This window comes from Macaca thibetana, chromosome 3 (genome assembly GCF_024542745.1).
Source record: "Macaca thibetana thibetana isolate TM-01 chromosome 3, ASM2454274v1, whole genome shotgun sequence".
Lineage (NCBI taxonomy): Eukaryota > Metazoa > Chordata > Mammalia > Primates > Cercopithecidae > Macaca > Macaca thibetana.
Genome location: NC_065580.1, coordinates 61,065,934 through 61,085,519, shown reverse-complemented (window position 1 = coordinate 61,085,519; position 19,586 = coordinate 61,065,934). Strand labels below are relative to the sequence as shown.

General features: G+C 34.8%; 1 protein-coding gene across 2 annotated transcripts in view; it reads left to right on the top strand.

Moving 5' to 3' along the window:
• HGF (hepatocyte growth factor) overlaps positions 1–19,586 on the top strand; it is a 70,874-nt gene that overhangs the window by 12,715 nt on the left and 38,573 nt on the right. The window contains exons 5-8 of one of the 2 annotated variants that reach the window (XM_050782812.1): positions 458–572; positions 5,491–5,618; positions 12,303–12,423; positions 13,957–14,075. In XM_050782812.1, coding sequence (XP_050638769.1) covers positions 458–572; positions 5,491–5,618; positions 12,303–12,423; positions 13,957–14,075 — 483 coding nt within the window. Of the gene's footprint in view, positions 1–457; positions 573–5,475; positions 5,619–12,302; positions 12,424–13,956; positions 14,076–19,586 lie in introns of both variants that reach the window. The other variant, XM_050782811.1, reaches the window with a different exon arrangement.

The following is a 19,586-nucleotide window of genomic DNA, read 5'->3' as shown; positions in this document are numbered from 1 at the left end:
AAGCTACCTCATGCATATACATATGTAAACAAAAATCAACACAATTTTACTAAGAAGGACAAAGTAATTATCTTAGGTAACTTTTTGAATTCAATATAGATTTTAAAAATCATTTAATTTTTGTTGTTAATATTTTCTTAAAATGGTCTTTATATGTGAGCAAATCAGAATTCCTTGGCTAGTTGAGTATACAGACTACGTTAAGTACAGAGACTGCTCTCTGGAGTTATCTATGCATATATACACAAAATAAAAACTTCTCAATCATCTGTTTGTTTTGGATTATTCAAAATGTGTTATTTTGAAAATACTAGTAGAAGCTTTAGGCAAGAAATTTCAATGTTATTTGAAATAGTTTACAAGAGTTAATTACTTACAGGTTTGAATGGATTTTTTTTTCTTAAATACAGCATATGTTTTGCATAGTTGCAATAATTTTATCTGCTTTCTTCAATAGACTACATTAGAAACTGCATCATTGGTAAAGGACGCAGCTACAAGGGAACAGTATCTATCACTAAGAGTGGCATCAAATGTCAGCCCTGGAGTTCCATGATACCACACGAACACAGGTAAGAACAGTATGAAGAAAAGAGGATGAAGCCTCTGTCTTTTATATATGTTAACAGTCTCATATTAGTCCTTCAGAATAATTCTACAATCCTAGAATAACTTAGCCAACTTGCTGATTTGTATTACAGCAAGGTTTATATGAATTCATGACTGATACTTAGCAAATGATTAATATGTTAATAAAATGTAGCCAAAACAATATCTTACCTTAATGCCTCAATTTGTAGATCTTGGTATTTGTGAAATAATAATGTAAACCTCATTTAAAAGGATTCTACTTCCTCTTTCTGTCTTTGAAAAAGTATGGCACTGTGCAGGGGTAGAGGCTGACTGTGAAAAGTGAGAGGTAGATGAGATTCTTACCTTACTGAAAGCTGAGGGTTCTTTAACCTTGGTGGATCCCAACATTGGTTGCACGTTAAAATCACCTGCTGCAAGCCCTCGACGAATCTTACTTAGAAGATGACAACACAGAACAATTAAATCAGAATCTCTGGGAAGAATAAGGCACCAGTATTTTTTAAGCTCCCACCATGATTCCAAAGTGCAGCCAAATTTGAGAACCACTGCTAGAAGTTCAAGCTTCAGATTGACCAGCTTTTCCATCTCACCTATTGCCTAAAGACCAGATTGGATAAATGTGTTCATTACAACAGATGGATACTATTTAGAGATGAGTAAACACAATATACTTAGGCTCGTCAGACTGAGAGTTTTAATCATCACTGAAGAAAAACATAGATATCTAATACTGACTGGAGTATTAGTCAAGGCTTATTTCACATACAATTTTATCAGAAACCAAAATAGTTTAAAACAAGTCTCCCCTTGTTAGTAATGCTTTGGAGGGTTTACTTTACCGTGTACCGTGCTGAGCAACGTACCTCGTTAATCTTATTTACTCATCATAAGAACCACACAGTGGGTAGTTTTATTGGTTCTATTTTAGCTACATGACAAAACTGAAGCATAAAAACACTTAGTAAGTTTTCAGTGTCATGCACAACTAGAAAGTCGCATGGCCAGAATATAAGCCCAGTCACCATCACTCTGTAACCTATGCTTTTAACAACTTCAGGGCATGAAACATTTGGCCTATCAGTAGGATCCATGCTGTGATTTGTTTTTGCAGTGGTGGTGATGACTGCCTTGTTGAATCCACTTTTTATTCTATTCCATTTTGGGGACATAATTCTGCAAGATGATTCTAATTAGGAAACAGAGATGAGTTAATTGACCAACACAGAAAGAAAAAGAGTTTGTTGCTCCACACTGGGATTAAACATATGATCTTGGCCTAATTAACACTCGCTAGTAAGTGTCCAAGCTGATCAGCTCTACTACATTTCAATAACAGAAAACAACAACTTTCAAAATTAGTTACTTAACAATTATGTCGAAATACCTCTAAAACATAGTGTTTTCCTTACATTACAAAAACAAAAATTATGATTGGTTTTGTCCTTTCTTGAGAGTTTGCATGGTGTTACTCCCTGCATAGTGAAGAAAACATTTTATTTAAGTAGGTGGATCTAAGTTTTTCATGAACAAAGGAATAACATTTGAAATCAATCTTACCCTAGTCCAGGAGAATGCACTGGACTGACCTAGTAGAGGTCTTATTTCACCCTGAGTTTTCTATGGTTGCGATTCTCCGCTGGAGGAGTAAATATGAAATAGATCTCCCTGGGAACTGGCTTCCCAGTCCAATCAGCTATTTTACCAATGAACACTTCCTTGTGATATAGATGTTTACAGCTGAGAGGATCCAATATATTAATAAAATCCTTTTTTGCATTCAATGAGGGAAACACATAATTTTCATCAATTAGCAGCTTATTGGAATATCTGCATGATGTTTTAACACTTTTAAGTGTTGACTAAAGATTAATTTTACAGAAAATAGAAAAAGAAAATATGTTTCTGTCTGGAGGAATGATTTATTGTTGACCCCTAAATTGAAATATTTCACAAGTGGCCTAATGGAAAGATGATGATAGATGATGAAATTAGTGTAGAAGCTTAACTAGAAAATCAGGTGACCTGATATCTACATCTGTATCCTTCATTGGCCACCCAGCATTCATTAATGAATCAGATGATGGAATAGATCAAGTTTCCTAGGAGCACAGTGAATATTAAAAGAAAACAAAGGGAGTCTAGCACCTAGAAGACCTAGTTTATATTTCAAAGTATATTTGGATATAACCCAATTTTAAACATTTCCTCACTTATCTCTCTTAAAGCCTTGCCAACAGCAAGGACAGAGAACCAAAAATAGTGTATATGTGAATAAATGCTTATTACAGAATCTGCTGACTGGCACATGCTTTGTGTGTAATGAGTTCTCATAAACACTTGCTGAATGAACATACATAAGTGAAATAGCACGGCGAGGCTTCATCCCTTGGTCAAATATGGGGTGCTAAAGAAAATCAGGCGAAACACACTGGGACACTAACAAAAAAATAGTTAATTTAGGTAAAAGGTAAAATACACTATAGAATGAAGAAAAGAGATGACCCAGACTGCTCTTTAACCTTCATATCTTAGAGAGTAATTTGATATGGATTGATTCAGAATTGTGGAAAGGAGCCCATCTTTTCTCTTCATTTTGATTTTATTAACTCCAATGGGGAAACTTTATTCATCTGTTGGCCATATCTACTTTTGATTTCTACATTATTCTCTCTTCCTTTCTACCTGTATCTTTCCTAATAAATTGTTGACTGATTAATTCACTACTTCTTCACAGCTTTTTTTGGCTTTTCAAATCCACTGGAAAGGTATACGGGTGTATCACTTTGTGTATTTCAGTGTGCATGTGTAGAGGGGACTAAAATCCTCTCTCAAACTATAAATATTGAGTATTTGTGTATTGAACATTTGCTATAACTACTAGGCTTCTTAAATAATCTTAATATATAAAATGATATAGAAAAAGGGAAATTATAGTTTGTATTACTCATCTAAGTGAAGAAATTAGAACCCAGGGAGTAAATAAACTGTCTAAGGACTAAGGTCGTATAACTATTTAGGTGACAGATATGGGGCAACTGTATGAGTTTTATGATTAACGAGTAACTTCTCAACACTGTACTGTATCAACTTTTCCATGAAAGAGAGCTATAGTATACTTTGCTTAAATAAATTTGATTAGTACATGACTTCTTGAAAACATATAAAGCAAAAGTCACATTTGATTCTGTCAGAAAAATGAGTAAGCCATAGCCCAAACAAAAGATGCATTAAAATATTCTGGAATGATAGAGCTAAAAGTAAGAAAAATGACTTTTTAAAAAAGTTAACTGTTAGGAATTGTGAAATTATGCTGAATTTTAGTTGCATTATAATTTTTGTCAGTCATACGGTCTGACAACGTGTCTTATTTCTATTTCCCCATATGAAGAATGCTGGTGAAGCAAGGATATTAACTGTTTAGATGCATTGAAGTTGCATAATGTGGATAATGTTTAATTGGTTCCCTGAAAATGTTTAGTTAGTAATAAGTGTCTTACACTATTTGTTTTGTCCAATAATTTATATTTGTTGAAGACTTAACTAGAATGCACTCATGCCAAAATGAAAGAATTTCATTGCAAAATATTGCTTGGTACATGATGCATACCTGTATTTGTTTTGTGTCACAACATGAAAAATGATGGTTTATTAGAAGTTTCATTGGGTAGGAAACGCATTTGAATGGTATTTACTAAGAGACCAAAATCCTTGGACTTCACTCTACTTTTAGGGCCATTTAGAACTCAAAGTCTCAATAAAAGTAGAAATAAAGCCTGTTAACAAAACCCAAACTGAATATTAAAAATGTTACTGGAATTTCAAAGAAATGTTTACTGGTATTACCTGTCGATGTATATTCTTTATTATGATCTTTTGTGTGAAGTCTGGCAGACAAATGCAATATCTAATTGTTGAGTCCAATATCACAAGCAGTTCAAAAGTATAAAAAAGACTTGGCCTTTTCTGATGTGTTAAAATACTTTATGCTGGTAATAAAACTAAGAGTAGGGCACTAGAAATTTTAAGTGAAGATAATGTGTTGCAGTTACTGCACCCAATGGCTTACTATTATAAACCAAAATTGGGATCACTAAGCTCCAGTCAGTCAAAATGATCAAAATTATTGAAGAGAATAAGCAATTCTTTATTATGACAGGGTAGATAAAGTAGAGTGTGCTTAATGAGAGGTAGCATTTGCTGGGTGCCGATTACTCTATCATCCATTGGAACTTCTCAAAATAACCATATAAGGTGTAAGATGTTAAAGGTTATGGTTATACTCAGTGCACAGGTAAGCTAATAGGCTGAGAGAAGCTAAATTACTTGCTGGGGTCTCACAGTAAGAAAGTGAGCTGAAGTTTCAGCCCAGATTTAATTGGATTCTGGGCTCTTTATTCATGTTACTTCATGAATCTGTTTCTCAATTGTGCAGAAAAAAGGGGGCTATTTATAAGAAAAACAATAAACAAGTAATGATCGCAAGTAATGCAAGAAATAGTAAGATTTCAAAATCAGTGGCAGCATTTTCTCAGTTCTCTCCTAAGTGGCCTTGCTCAATCACCTGCTATCTTTTAATGGAGTTTTGAAATTATGTTTCAAACAACATCGATTAAGTTCTAGAATGTTTGACTCTTAGCAAATTAAGAGGCTAATCATTCTAACTTGATGGTGAATATGGAAATTCAGCTAAATGAATGTTAATAAAATTCAAAGGTTTTAAGGATAGATGGAAATGACAGAATTTAAATTAAAATATATGAAGGAATATAAGATAAAGGATTTTTCTACTTTCAGCAAAAACATACCCACTAATTAGCAAAATTAATAGGCCAAAAAAAGTTGCATGCTCTTATACTGTAATGATTATCATTTTAAAACTAGCTTTTTGCCTTCGAGCTATCGGGGTAAAGACCTACAGGAAAACTACTGTCGAAATCCTCGAGGGGAAGAAGGGGGACCCTGGTGTTTCACAAGCAATCCAGAGGTACGCTACGAAGTCTGTGACATTCCTCAGTGTTCAGAAGGTAAATAAACCTGAATGCCATGTGGGCCATTCTATTCCCCCTATGTGTAGAACTGTAACTCACATTAAAGGTTAACAGCAACGAATCAATCATAATAAATATGTTGTTCATGCAAATGCAACTACAAATAATAATTTAAACATTTTTACACAATGTTTTTAAAACTGTTGGATTATCACCAGATTAATGCACAATAACAGAGCAAGTTATCAGTTTGAATTTCAACACTGCCTGAGACATCCCTCTGGGGAAAGTGAAAGAGAGGGTTTACTTACCTACTGTCTTGAGCTCACATACCTCAAAATCTACTTACTGTGTGGCACCTGAAAGGAGTTGAATGAAGCTTAGCCTTTCATTAGCAATGCTAATTCTATTCAACCAGCACCTGCTTCCACAGAAATTTTGTCAAAACTATTCTGAAGTGGTGTGACAAGGGCATATGGACCCAGAAGAAAATACAGTATAAGAAGGGATCACTGGAAGCTTGACCCCATGCACGTTTTGGTGAAAATGTGCCTAGAATCTGACACATAGACTGGAACTGAGTACCATTCAGCATAGGATCTGAAGAGATCAAAGCAATGGAGCCCAAACTGTCTTGAAGGCAGGCACCTTAAATCCATGTCTGTGTTTTCAGCTCTTCTCACAGCATAAAAGGGCATTGTCCTTACTTTTGCAGTGGAAAACTGAATGACAAGATGGAAGAGTAACCATTTCAGCATTGTATGTGGTTTCATTTTTCTTAGTTATCTGGTTACTGAATAGCTGGGGTTTTCAGTTCTGTCAGAAACTCTAAATTTCCAAAAATCTAAGTGAAACATGGATGAAACTCTGTTAGAAAATTATTAGGATTTCGAAGTATTTGGGGAGGGGGACTACTGGAATGCTGTCCAAGTTTTATACTAAGATATCTTACCTGTTTGTTATTAACCAAATATTTTTTAAAAATATTTCCTCCATAAATATTCATTTAATATTAGGTTGATATTTATCACATAAAAAGTAAAGGCTACTGTTAGCTAATTGTCACAGAGAAGGATTTGTTTTCTGTTGTTAGTGAATTTGAAATCCTTGCCTTTATGTGCTAGAGCCAGTTCCATCTCTGTTTGTAAATTCTTACTTTCCATTCCATATCATATTCTGTTCCCTATAACCTCTTCATTGTTTTCTTTTCTTTTAAAAATAATAAACTTTTCTATGATCACGTTATGAACAAGTCTGTTTTGTATGAATAAGTCTGAATGAATTAATATTTGTCTTAAACTTGCACATGGAAGAAAAAAACACCCCTACTTTTAAGGGACTCTCTCCTATTACAGTTTTCTGAGGTTGAAAATCATTGGCAAGGGGTGTTGTTTGACCTGAAAAAGTGTTTTCAAACAGGTACCTTGGCCAAACTTTAAACAGCTTACTGTTTTCATTACCTGCCTGGTTCTTGTGAGAATATGATTTTTCAACTCTGGGTTTATATGAAAAACATTCATCAAAATATACTTACCTACATAGGACTGGACTGCTAGGCGACATAGATTAAAAGTGCTAGAAAAGAAGTCCTTGAATAAATCCTATTTTCAGTTATTCTTACCTCATTAGAATGTAACTCTCTAGTATCTTAATAATTTGAAGTCATCACACCTCCCTTAGAAAAGGGCGTTGCTCATTGGTATTGATGGTATATGATGCTGTTGGTCACCACGGCACTAAAGGTTGCAGACATGTTCCTTCTGCAAATAATTAGTGGCCTGACAATAGTGGAATAACTCTCCTGTGGGAGAAGGGAACCAACATCTGCCCTGTAGGTTAAACTTATTTCAGAGAGCATGAGTTAAACTGTGGTATTTTAAATCAAGCTAACACAAGCAACATGTTAGCAGGATTTTAATGAAAAAGATCCAAAATAAGAAGCATTGTCAAAACATTGGCAGAGAAAAAGAGTGACTTTTAAAATCAATAATATAAAATATACAAAATAGTATAGACATGATATAAATTTCTTTTAAAATACATATAAGGGGGAAACCTCAAAATCCAGAGTGCTTAAGTTGTGTAATAGATGGGCCATTTCTATCCATGGATACAAATTAAATGGTAAGTTATAAAGGTTATTTTATTATGGCTAAGGTAGCAACTATAAAATCATTTTGCATATTTAAAATTAAACAAGAAAAACACCCGTGATCAAACTTTAGACGGTTCAAATGAAAAAGACATATAGAACAGTATATCTTTTTTGAAATTTTTGTAACCATGCTTAAAACTTGGCTTATAATCACCTGAAATTTGTTTAAAATTAAAAGGATTGTGTCTGATAGTCAATGATTAATATTATTTTCTTATAATTTAAAACTTTAAAATACAGTAAATATTCCAAAGGAAAACAAATATTCTTTGATCACACTTATCACCTTTCAGTTAGGTAAGAGGAATAAGTTCAATAGATCTATTTTGTGAATGTTGACTATAGATAATAATATTATATCATATATTTAAAAAATGTTAAGAGACTAGATGTTAAATGTTCTTACCACAAAAATGCTATGTAAGGTAATGTATATGTTAACTAGCTTGATTTAGTCCACTGACAATGTATATATGCTTCAAAACATCATGTTGTACATGATAAATATATACACTTTTATTGGATAGTTTTCAAAAAGAACCCTATAGAGTTATACAAAGAAAATAATTAGTGCTTGATTCAAAAGTTTTAGAAAGTTGAGGTATGTAAAATCCAATTTCTTGCTTTAGCGTTTGCTTGAAACTTAAAATAAAACAATCATTAGTCATTGGAACTGATGTCATTTCTAATGATTGTCAAATGACCAAGTCAATATATTTTAATTAAGCCATAATAATTATTTTAAAAAATACATTACATTTAAAATCCCAAATAATACTGACATAAGTTTATGTGTATAATTTGATACTCTAAGTGAAGAAAAACTTTCTAAAACAAATATTAAATGGCAAGTTATAAAGATTAAATGGCAACTTATAATTTATTTGTAAAACTTTTATTTATATATGTAAATGTATGAGACTGCTTATATTTTAAACATTTAGTTTTGTTGAAGGAATCACCTGCATGGATTTTTCTGAGATTGTCTTTAATGTAATAAAATAAACACTAATTAAAAATAGATTCAGATACTTTCAAAATAACTGTTTTAGTCTGTATACTTATATCACTCCTGTTTTATGACTGAGAAAAATGAAACACATTTTTAAAGATTAGTTGGTTAGTATGATGAAAAAGCTGTTAAATTAATCTTCTGTGTTTTGTAATTTATATACAGTTTTTGTAGTATTCTAGTATTATTCAGTCCAGAGCTGTACTTAGAAAAAATATTGAACTGATGAACAGAAACCATTACTCTGTGAGTTTTTGTGATCTATCTAGGGCAGTAGTTAGCTTTTTCTTTTTCTTTTTTTTTTTTTTTTTTTTTTTTTTTTTTGAGGAGAACTTGCTGGATCAGTTAAATAATGTACTGACAGCAATAGAAAGAGCCAAAGGGCATTTGTTACATAGTTTATATGTTCACCTGTTTCCTTGAGTACATGGACTTGGTTTCACCTGAACTGCTTGATTTTAAGAAAATTTAGAAGAATCTGAGAATTCCCAGTTTGAAAAGTGAATATGAGTTAAAAATTTGACTTTCCTGAGATAATTCTTACGAATAACTTGATGATTTGATTCCATGGTAAAACAGCCAACTTTTCAGCCATTGACTTTGGATAAGGTATCCAATCTAGTTACATTCCCATGCACTTTCCCTGCAATGTTCCAGTAGATGAGACTGCAAAAGGAGAGCAAGTTAACTGTTGTAAACAAAAAAACAGGGCAATGAGGACAAGCTGGTAGGGATACCAACTTTCTAAAGTTATTGCTATCAGTATATCATAAAGTATAACCAGCTAGAATATGTAGAAAATAAGTTAAAATATGTAAAACAAAAAGGCAGTTTGGGATAATGAAAAAAATACTAAGACTGTGGGTCAGAAGATTTGTGTTCCAGGCTCAGGTTTAACATTTTGTGTTTTAGGTAAGTCTCTTAAAACTTTTGTGAGCCTTGTTTTCCTCACTGTAAGAATCAGATGATACCTTTCATGTTTGTTTGTTTGTTTGTTGTTTTTCTTTTTGTTTTTTTTTTAGACAGAGTCTTGCTCTGTTGCCCAGGCTGGAGTGGTGCAGTGGTGCCATCTCAGCTCACTGCAGCCTCCACCTCCTGGGTTCAAGCAATTCTTCTGCCTCAGCCTCCCAAGTAGCTGGCACTACAGGCATGTGCCACCATACCCAAGCTGGTCTCAAACTCCTGACCTCAGGCAATCTGCCCACCTTGGCCTCCCAAAGTGCTAGGATTACAGGCTTGAGCCACCACACCTGGCTGATACCTTTTATGTTAAAATTATGGTATAAACAATCAAATAATATGTTACTATAATATATCTAAATATCTCAATGCAATCATGACATGTTTAATTCCCACTCCAACAATAACTTTCATTGCTTTCTAAAATGTAACGTTATTCTTGATAACTTTTATTTATTTATTTTTAGGCCCACAACTGCAATAATAACTCTCCCTTCACTTTACTATCAAGATAGCATAAGTATGCTTCTGATTTTATGTTATTTTGTCCCTTTATAATTTATCCAACTCTCATCTATTCAAGGTCCCAGTAAAATCTAGTCTCTCCTGTAAGAGACTAGACTGACTAGTCTCTGCCTAGACTATGACTGCCAAATACTTAGAACTTTTACAATAGATCCCATTATCTAGAAAGTTGCAAAGCAAAGTGAGGTCCAAGTACCAGCAGCAGCAGCAACCCCTGGGAGCTTCTTATTAATGCCCCAGCCCAGACCCACTGACTCAGAACTTGCCTCTTAACAGGATCTCAAGGTGGTTTTATGCACATTCATACTTGAACAAGCATTGATCTGCCACACTCATAACGAAAAGTGGTCATCTTATGGAACTATCTGTTTCATTCATGTAGCTATGTTTTCTTGAAACCATTAAAATGTGTAAGTCAAGGAAAAAAATTTATAATATTGCTCAATGTAGTGATTACCAGAAAATAATTCTATTCACTCTCATTAGAAAGGAATATACTATCATAAGCTGCATTTGCTGAAGAAGGCATAATAGATGTAATCTCTTTCCTGAGTACAAGAGTAGAAATTGTATATATGAATACTTATCTTTTATATGTGACCCTAGTACTCTATTGTACATTTCATTCAATACAAAGGAACAAATAATGATAAATGCTGCATCATTTTCCTTGATGGTATCAAACTTTGTGTTCTTTAAAAAAAAAAAAGAGAGAGAACTAAATGAACCTGTTAACCATTCAAATGGAAAGCTGAAATGTAACATTGCATCACCTGTGTTGATCATTGCAATGACCTTGGCCAACCTGAGCACCTTTATTGATACGCTCATGGACTTCACTCATTTACAGTTCAGATGCTTATTGGGTGTAGTCTGGGGAATCTCAGTATCAAATGAAGGGAAGCTGAGTTGGCCTCTTAGCCCATATATTAATATAAATGAAAGAAAGTAGATGGATCAAGCCAAGTTATTCATGTTTCAGAAAGTTAATAGTTAATGTCCCTATTGGATTATAAGAATCAAGGATTCAAAAGTGATGATTCTAATACTATAATCCCAAATTACTACAAATACTCATTAGGCTAGATTCCATTGGATAAAACTAAGCATTGATGCCTCTTCCCACTTCAGCTAAAGTTAGATTATCAGTAATTATAAGATACAAATGATGTGTTTAAGGAAGTTTGCCTGATTCATAGGAAAGCCAAGCAATGATTTATTCCACAGGATGCTTGCTGTGCTACAAATCAACCTGTCTGTTTGAGAAGTCTCACTTTCAGCAATTGATGTGATTCAGTTTTCAGTGTGACATAAGGAGCCAGCCAGAAGAGAACAATGAATTAACCTCACAAAATCATCTGTGAGATCCTACCTAATTACATTAGCTTATACATTTTAAAAAGAGTGGAAACACGGAGTTCAATAGCAGGTCATCTTCTATCCTAAGCCAGATAGGAATGTAAACTCGCCCAGCCTATTCAACATGGATGTTTGCTAACAGAAAGGAGCTGTGATTTATTGTTTAAAAAGATCCGTATTCTTTGAATTGCACCAGATTTCTATGTGAAGCCAATCTCTTAAATCTATGTGGTCCTGATTGTGGCATTAACCATAAAAGTATGACACAAACTCAATTAACCTTTGTAATTACTGTGTATGTGTTTGGAGGGCAAATTGAGAGAGAAACACTATTGTGCTGACAAATAGATACTGAGATCTTTGCACTTTAGACCAACACAGGAAAAATTTCCAAGGATATGTCTTTTATTTCCATTTTCTAGATACCTTTGAGACAGTTATTGAAAAAAATAGATAGACAGCATCGTGGCCCTATAGTAAATCTGCGTGACACTAATTACAAAAATCCCACTTAAACTGTATGATGTGTTCCGTAGGGAGTAGTTTATGTCACTATTTATGGACATTAGGCCCTAATAAAATGTTAGGATGATGTGTAGGATTTTTTAAAAATCTGTTTACTAAACAGGTGCTGTTCTTTAAATGGAACAGTGGTGTTTTTGATTTTGCTGTCAGAAACAATTAACATGCCATACTTTAATTTTATTAGTTGAATGCATGACCTGCAATGGGGAGAGTTATCGAGGTCTCATGGATCATACAGAATCAGGCAAGATTTGTCAGCGCTGGGATCATCAGACACCACACCGGCACAAATTCTTGCCTGAAAGGTAATATATTAATGAATCATGCTTTCAATGATTCTTTTATAAACTTCTATTCACTCTATGACACACCACTGTGGAAATTCTCCTTATATTGTGTTTTCCCGATAGGGCATGAACATAACATTTAGAACTCCCAGAATGTTCAGGAGTTCTTCTGGTAGAATTTCTGGCCATTATATTTGGAGGAAATAGTCAAAGGGCAAAAATATTTCTGATGAGATATATGAGAACACTGACTACATAGTCAACTTGTCAGAGTTTCTAAAATCACCATGGTACTAAACACAAAATCATCAGCAGGGTGTAGAGTGGAAACACTAAAAGAAGCTTCTTTCTCTCTCAGAGCAGAAACAAAACAAAACCAAAGCAAACCACAGGGCCAATTCAGTAATGACCACTTTGACAAGCCTTAGCTGTGGTTAGAGGTATTGTTACTAATTGCAGGCAAATCTGGAGTTGCATCTTCAGAGACTCAGGTACTGCAGGCGACACGCATAACAACATGAAATAAGTAGTGCTCATAGAAATGGAGTAAAAGAGCAAACCATTCAGGTTGCTTTATCCTGGTGTGTTTTGAAATTGCCCATATAAAAAGCGCATTTGGAGAAGTCAGGCAGCTAAATCTATCTTTTTCCCCCAGGAGTAGGTTTTGAGCTTAAGCCATTACCCACCTCCGCCAAAAAAAAAAAATAATAATAATAATAATGTCTACTTTTGACCATATATTTTACATAAAACTTTTAAGGTAAAAAAAAAAAGGAAGAAAGTTCCTTTATTTTGATTATAAAGAATAAAAATACAAATAATTACACAGGAAACTTCATCCCCCGCCTTTCTTCGGAAATTGATGTTAGGTGTTTTCTCTTTGTTCTTTTCCTCTATCCTTTTTTGTTTGTTGTTATTTTAAATGAAATTAAAACTCCAGCTTATTTTCCAAATAAATGCTTGTCTTGTCATTTAAGTGAGAGCAGAAGGGATATGGTAGCAATTAAAATCAAGTCACCAATTCAGGACTTTGTTCATTTGAAGGGAGGTGGGGTGTGGAGAAAGTAGTGTGATGAAGTTTGTCTCATGATCTGGTGAAGGTGAGGGCATGACCTCGAAAGGCTCTATTTCCAAAACTGAGCTGTCATTAGTAACAGCGCTATTGAAAACGAACTTTCAGTTTGAACTTTAAGCCTTCCCTGGAAGAGGACCTGTTTTCTTAATGAGCACTCTACATGAGGTCATGTTTTTGTAATCTGCCCTTAACTGGGTTCTAGGACAAAGAGACTCGATTTGGAACCTCAGCTAGTGGGAAGGTACCACATGGACCTAACTTACTAGCCAGGGGATGATACTCTATCCTTAGTGGGATATATAAATTAGTAGATTCAATAGTCAGTGATAAGCAGTCCTTGTAAGGCAAGACATAGAAAACGTCCTCTTTCCTCAGCTAGGTGTAGACAACCTAAGTGGAAAGTTATTTTGTGAGCTGAGGGGTGGGTGGTGTTTCCAGGCAGATTTACATGACACTTTTCTTGGTGTGGTTTGCAGATATCCCGACAAGGGCTTTGATGATAATTATTGCCGCAATCCCGATGGCCAGCCGAGGCCATGGTGCTATACTCTTGACCCTCACACCCGCTGGGAGTACTGTGCAATTAAAACATGCGGTAAGTGAAGGTCAAATTTATTGCTTCCTTTTCCTCTCACAGACTGGATCTAAGCAGGAGATTATTAGTGAGACAGGTTAACAACTATTTAACTTGATGCTTTAATGTGTGCAGGTTTTAATATTTTAAGAATGTGTTACATAATCCTACCCAATCTTTTGCATTTTCAGAGACTGATTATTTTGACAGTGATAAATATGCACATACACACATTCACAGAAAACATTTTTACTTATGGCAAAATGTTCAACATGGCAAGAGCCTAAACATTCTAACGTTATCAAGAAAATTTGAAAAACCACAGAGAGAAAAAGATCAGAAATGTGCGCAGCATCACAAAGTCATTAGGGGAGTAAAAGCTAGGACCTTAGATCCTTGCCTTCCAATCCTGTATCCTTTACCTACCTTTCCTCCCCAGAGATATAACATGAGCTCTCAACTGATGGTGAACCCCTTCTGGTGAGTGACAGAGGCTGCAATGAAGAATAATAAGTCTAACAGAAGTTTATCACAGATGTCTCTAATACCTATAGCTGATCCCTACTTCTCTGGCTGTCCTTGTACCCAGCCTGCATTCTGTTTCAATCTGTCTTTTAGCAGTCCATACAATCATTTTTCCATATGCTGGCCCTTACCCAGCTTTTCTGAATTTACGATAAAAACTATTTTTTTAACCTGTTTTATATTGTTCCTTTCTATCTATGAACTTGGTCCTCTCCTCTATGGTTAACTCACACATTTTCACTGTTCTCTTAAATAATATTACATAATATTTTCATTTCTTTGAATACAGTTCTTATTTTTTTCAACTGGATCCTAAAATTCTTTAAAATCAATAGAATTGCATAAATTTAGTAAGGTATAATAGTGTTATAAATTGGCCTGATAATATAAAGTTATGTATATATGGACAGATATGTAAAGCTAAATAACCTACATAAGATCAGGCACCAGCACCTAGAGTAAAATACACAATTAAGAGGGCATGGATTGATTTTCATATATTTCACTATAGCAGAATGATGGGGAAATTCCTCTGAACAAACCTAATTGAATATAATCCACACCATGATACTGCCAAGGTAAATCTCTCTCAATGTAGACCTACTGATAAAAGGAAAGGAAATGTTTTGGACAACTCTTGATATTTTGGACAATAATCCCATAGGCAGGGGATATGCCTGGCATATATGAAATAACTGAAGAATCTGGAAGCCTTTCAGAGTAAAACACTGTGTTCCCAGGAAATTGAATCATCTGTTTTGTCCTTTTAAATAAAAGATGACTCCTGTCATAGTGTTTCTCTGTATAGATTAGGTTGGTTCCACTCATTGACTTTTAAAAATGTATTAGTCTTCCCATTGTTCTATACCAGTTAGGTATAATAAACCAACTGTTTCCCTTTTGATTTTGTGTGTGTGTGTGTGTGTGTGTGTGTGTGTGTGTGTGTGTGTATGTATGTGTAGTTTAGGTACTTTTTTTTTTTTTTTTTTTTGAGATGGAGTTTCACTCTTATTTCCCAGGCTGGAGTGCAGTGGCACAATCTTGGCTTGCCAAACCTCCACCTCCTGGGTTCAAGTGATTCTCCTGCCTCAGCCTCCTGAGAAGCTGGGATTGCAGGCATGTACCACCACACCTGGCTAATTTTGTATTTTTAGTAGATACAGAGTTTCTCCATGTTGGTCAGGCTGGTCTCAAACTCCCGACCTCAGGTAATCTGCTCGCCTTGGCCTCCCAAAGTGCTGGGATTACAGGCATGAGCCACTTTAGGTACTCTTATAAATCTTCTCTGGAATAAAACCTGTACACACACACACAAACACAGACACACACAGACACACACACACAGACACACACACACACAGACACACACACACATATGCTCACCTGCACATTCACCCTTCAACTGGCATACACACACCAAGAAATCCAAATGTTGCCCTCCTCTTCAGTTCCAAACCAATCTTTAGGGTATTTTAAAAAAGAGATTGAGAGAGGCAAGAAATACAATGACTATGATACTTTCTAGCTATTAAGTAGGTTTATTTTTTCTCTTCTGTCCAAAGAGGAGCTGGCTAGTTACACAAGTAACATGCTATATAATTCCAATGTCTTTGTTAAGCAGAGGATAGTATTTATAGGGTGTTAATTCTAAAAAACAAAACAAAACAAAACAAAAAAAAACAACAGAATTTGTGAGCCAAACCTGTATCACTCAGATTTAAAAAGTCTTCTGAGTTTTGGGCATATTTTGGAAATATTTTATTAAAGGATAGCTTTTAGTTTAAAAAATACTTATATGAAAGAGATATAAATATGACTATAAAGAGATAATACTTCTATTAAAGTGAATGAAATGAAGTTGACATACTGGAAAGCATAAGAGATAATGTTTTATGAATATTCTTTCAAATGTTTTGGTTCACATATATAATAAAGCCTTTAATGTGAAACCAAAAATTTGGTGGTGGATTCAATTGTGCCTTTATTTTCTATTGTGGCATAACAAATTACCAAAACCTTAGTGGCTAACAGCAACACACATTTATTGTCTCATATTTTCTGTGGGTCAGGAGTCCAGCCATAACTCAAGCGGGTTCCTTGCTAGGGTCTCAAAAGGTCCTGATCAAGGTGCCCACCACACCTCTGGTCTCATGTAAAACTCCATGTTGCATTTAAAGTTCACTAGTTTTGACAGAATTCAGTTTCTTGTGGTTTTAAGGCTGTGGTATAATTCTTCTAGAGACTGCCTAACTTTCTGTGACACATAACCCTTTCTACAATATGGCAGTTTACTCCTGCCAACAGGATAGCATCTCTCCTGCTTTGAGCGTTTGACCTCCAGACTCTCTTTTAAAGAGCTAACCTAATTAGGTCAGTCCTGCCTAGGTTAATTTCCCTTTTAATTCACTTACAGTCAACTGATTAGGGACTTTAGTTACATATGCAAAATCTCTTCATCTTTGTTGTATAATATAACCTAATCACAAGAGTAGTTCTCATTGTATTCAAAAGTTTCATCCACACCCAAAGGGAGAAGATTATGCAGTGTGTACACCAGAGGGTGGGGATCTGTATTTACTTGTACTGGTTATAACAGATAATTAATTATTATTTTTTATTCATATAATTAACTGGGGCAGTTTTCTGGTTTTCTCTTAGTCCAGTCCAGCTGAACTCATTCTGGGTTTTCAATGATTCTAAAACAAAGAATAAAGATAATGATTATGTCACTTACTCTCTAGAAAGTTGGAGGGGAATTTCTAAACTCTTGTTTTATCATATAATAACTGTATTAGAAAATCATAATTACCACCATTTATTTAACACCTACAAAGAGGTGCTTTCCATTGCAGAGTTAACAATCCTTATTTCATTCTTAGCAAATGTCTGCAATTAGGCCAGTGAGGAAAGGGGTAAAGACATGGGTGGCTGGATGGCAATTCAAGACAAGGTACATGATTGATATGGGTAGGGTATGGGGTAAAAACAGAAAAATGAAAGAAGTTGAGAAAAATTAAGTTGATATGAGGCAAATCAAGTAAGATCCAAGAGTAGCCCATTCAGTTGCCATGAGAAACACTGGAAAATTAAGCAAAGGGAGGGATCTTACCTCATTTGTGATCTAGAACAGTGATCTTTAAACTGGTGTCCATGAGACCCAGAAAAACACAAAGACTCTCCTAGGGGCCTTTGGGCATAGATTGCTTAAGGGGCTAAAGTTCCATCTCCTCTTCTCTCAGGTGAATTCTTTCCCAAAGGTCCCTTCTTGAGATGCATGTGTTTCTTGGAAGCCAGGCACGTCAACACCCCTGCCCTCCCACACTGCTGCCCTTTCCTACTTTACCTGAATTTTACTGTAGCTCATTGCCCTGGGTTTAAAAACCCTGGGGACAACAAAGAGATCTTTGAAAATACATTAAACATATATTTGTGCTGTTTATAATTTATGGACTACTAATAATTGTATCCCTATATACTATATATGTTTGTACATATGTGCATGTATTCAGTGTATGTGTGTACTTTTCTCTTAAAACCTTGTGGTCACAAGACATTTTAAATGTAATTTCAATGAATAAAAAGCTTTCAGAGAAGTATGATTAGGTGAGGAATAAAAGACTATTAAACACAAAATACAATGCAGGCCAGTAAGAAATCAAAAGAGTGTGATTAAGGCAGTAAGCGGTGAGAAAAACAAGGTGAGGAAGGATGTGAACAATAGCAAAAGGGGGGAATGTACAGTGTATAATGACAAATTGATTATACTAGGAAATGGGATAGGGAGAGAGAAGAGTCTAAAATATTTCCAAGTTATTGGGTAGATGACATATATATCAGAGAGGCATTAATTTGAGGAGAAAGATCACAGGTTTAGTTCTGCTTATATTGAGATGCATGCACTTGGCATCCTTGTTTATAGCACATCTAAGTTCATTCTTCTCCAGAAAGCCAAGGAAAGTGACAAGTAAACAGGGATAGCAAAAGCCTTTGGCATCGGCAGTTCCACCCGGCATATTGAGAACGCAAAGTGTTGTTTGCCCCTTTCTCCGTAGCATTGATTCAATGAATATTTTCTGAGCAGCTATGATGTGTCAAACAAACACTTTTCTAGTATCAGGGATACAGAAGTGAATAAAACAGACCAAAGCCTATAACAGGATAGAAAATTCAGAACTTTAACACAAACCAGTAAAGCAAAAGATGAAACTGCCTTGATATTAGGATATTCACACCTGCCAGCCAACATTTGAATACTGCTCTCCTTCTATTTGTTCCTTTTATTTGTTCAACAGCTGAATGAACTACAAATTTGTTCTAGTCACTTTGCTTCCAAGCTTCTATGTTACAATCAATGTCTCACTCAAAGTAAAGAATGAATGTTGCTCATTGACAAATGTGTGCCAGTGTACTCTGGGATGGGCCTTTTCAGACTTCCTTACACTGTATTTCTCAGGAGGGGATATATACCTTAATGTCATCAGCCCACGAATATTCTGTGTATATAATTTTTAACAGCGTTTTGGGGCATATGGAATTTTAAGACATCACAAATATAAGATTAGAAGTCCTGCATAGTGCTTGAATGAAGGACTGATTTTCTTATGCTTTTCCCTGATTATAACTTCATATTCTGAATAACAGTTGGTTCTATATATTAGTTTCCTACTTTTTGGAGACAAATAATAACATTTGTTAAATTTATTGTATTTTCTTTAAGTTTTAAGTTCAGGCGTACATGTGCAGGTTTGTTATGTAGGTAAACCTATGTCATGGGGTTTTGTTGTAAAGATTATTTTGTCACCCAGGCATTAAACTTACTACCCATTAGTTATTTTTCCTGATCCTCTCCCTTCTCCTATCTATCACCTTCTGGTGGGCCCCAATGTCTGTTGTTCCCTTCTATGTGTCCATGTGTTCTCATCATTTAGCTGCCACTTATAAGTAAGAACATGCAGTATTAGTATTTTTTATGAAGTAAACTTCAACAGGTCCCTAGAAATTTAAAAA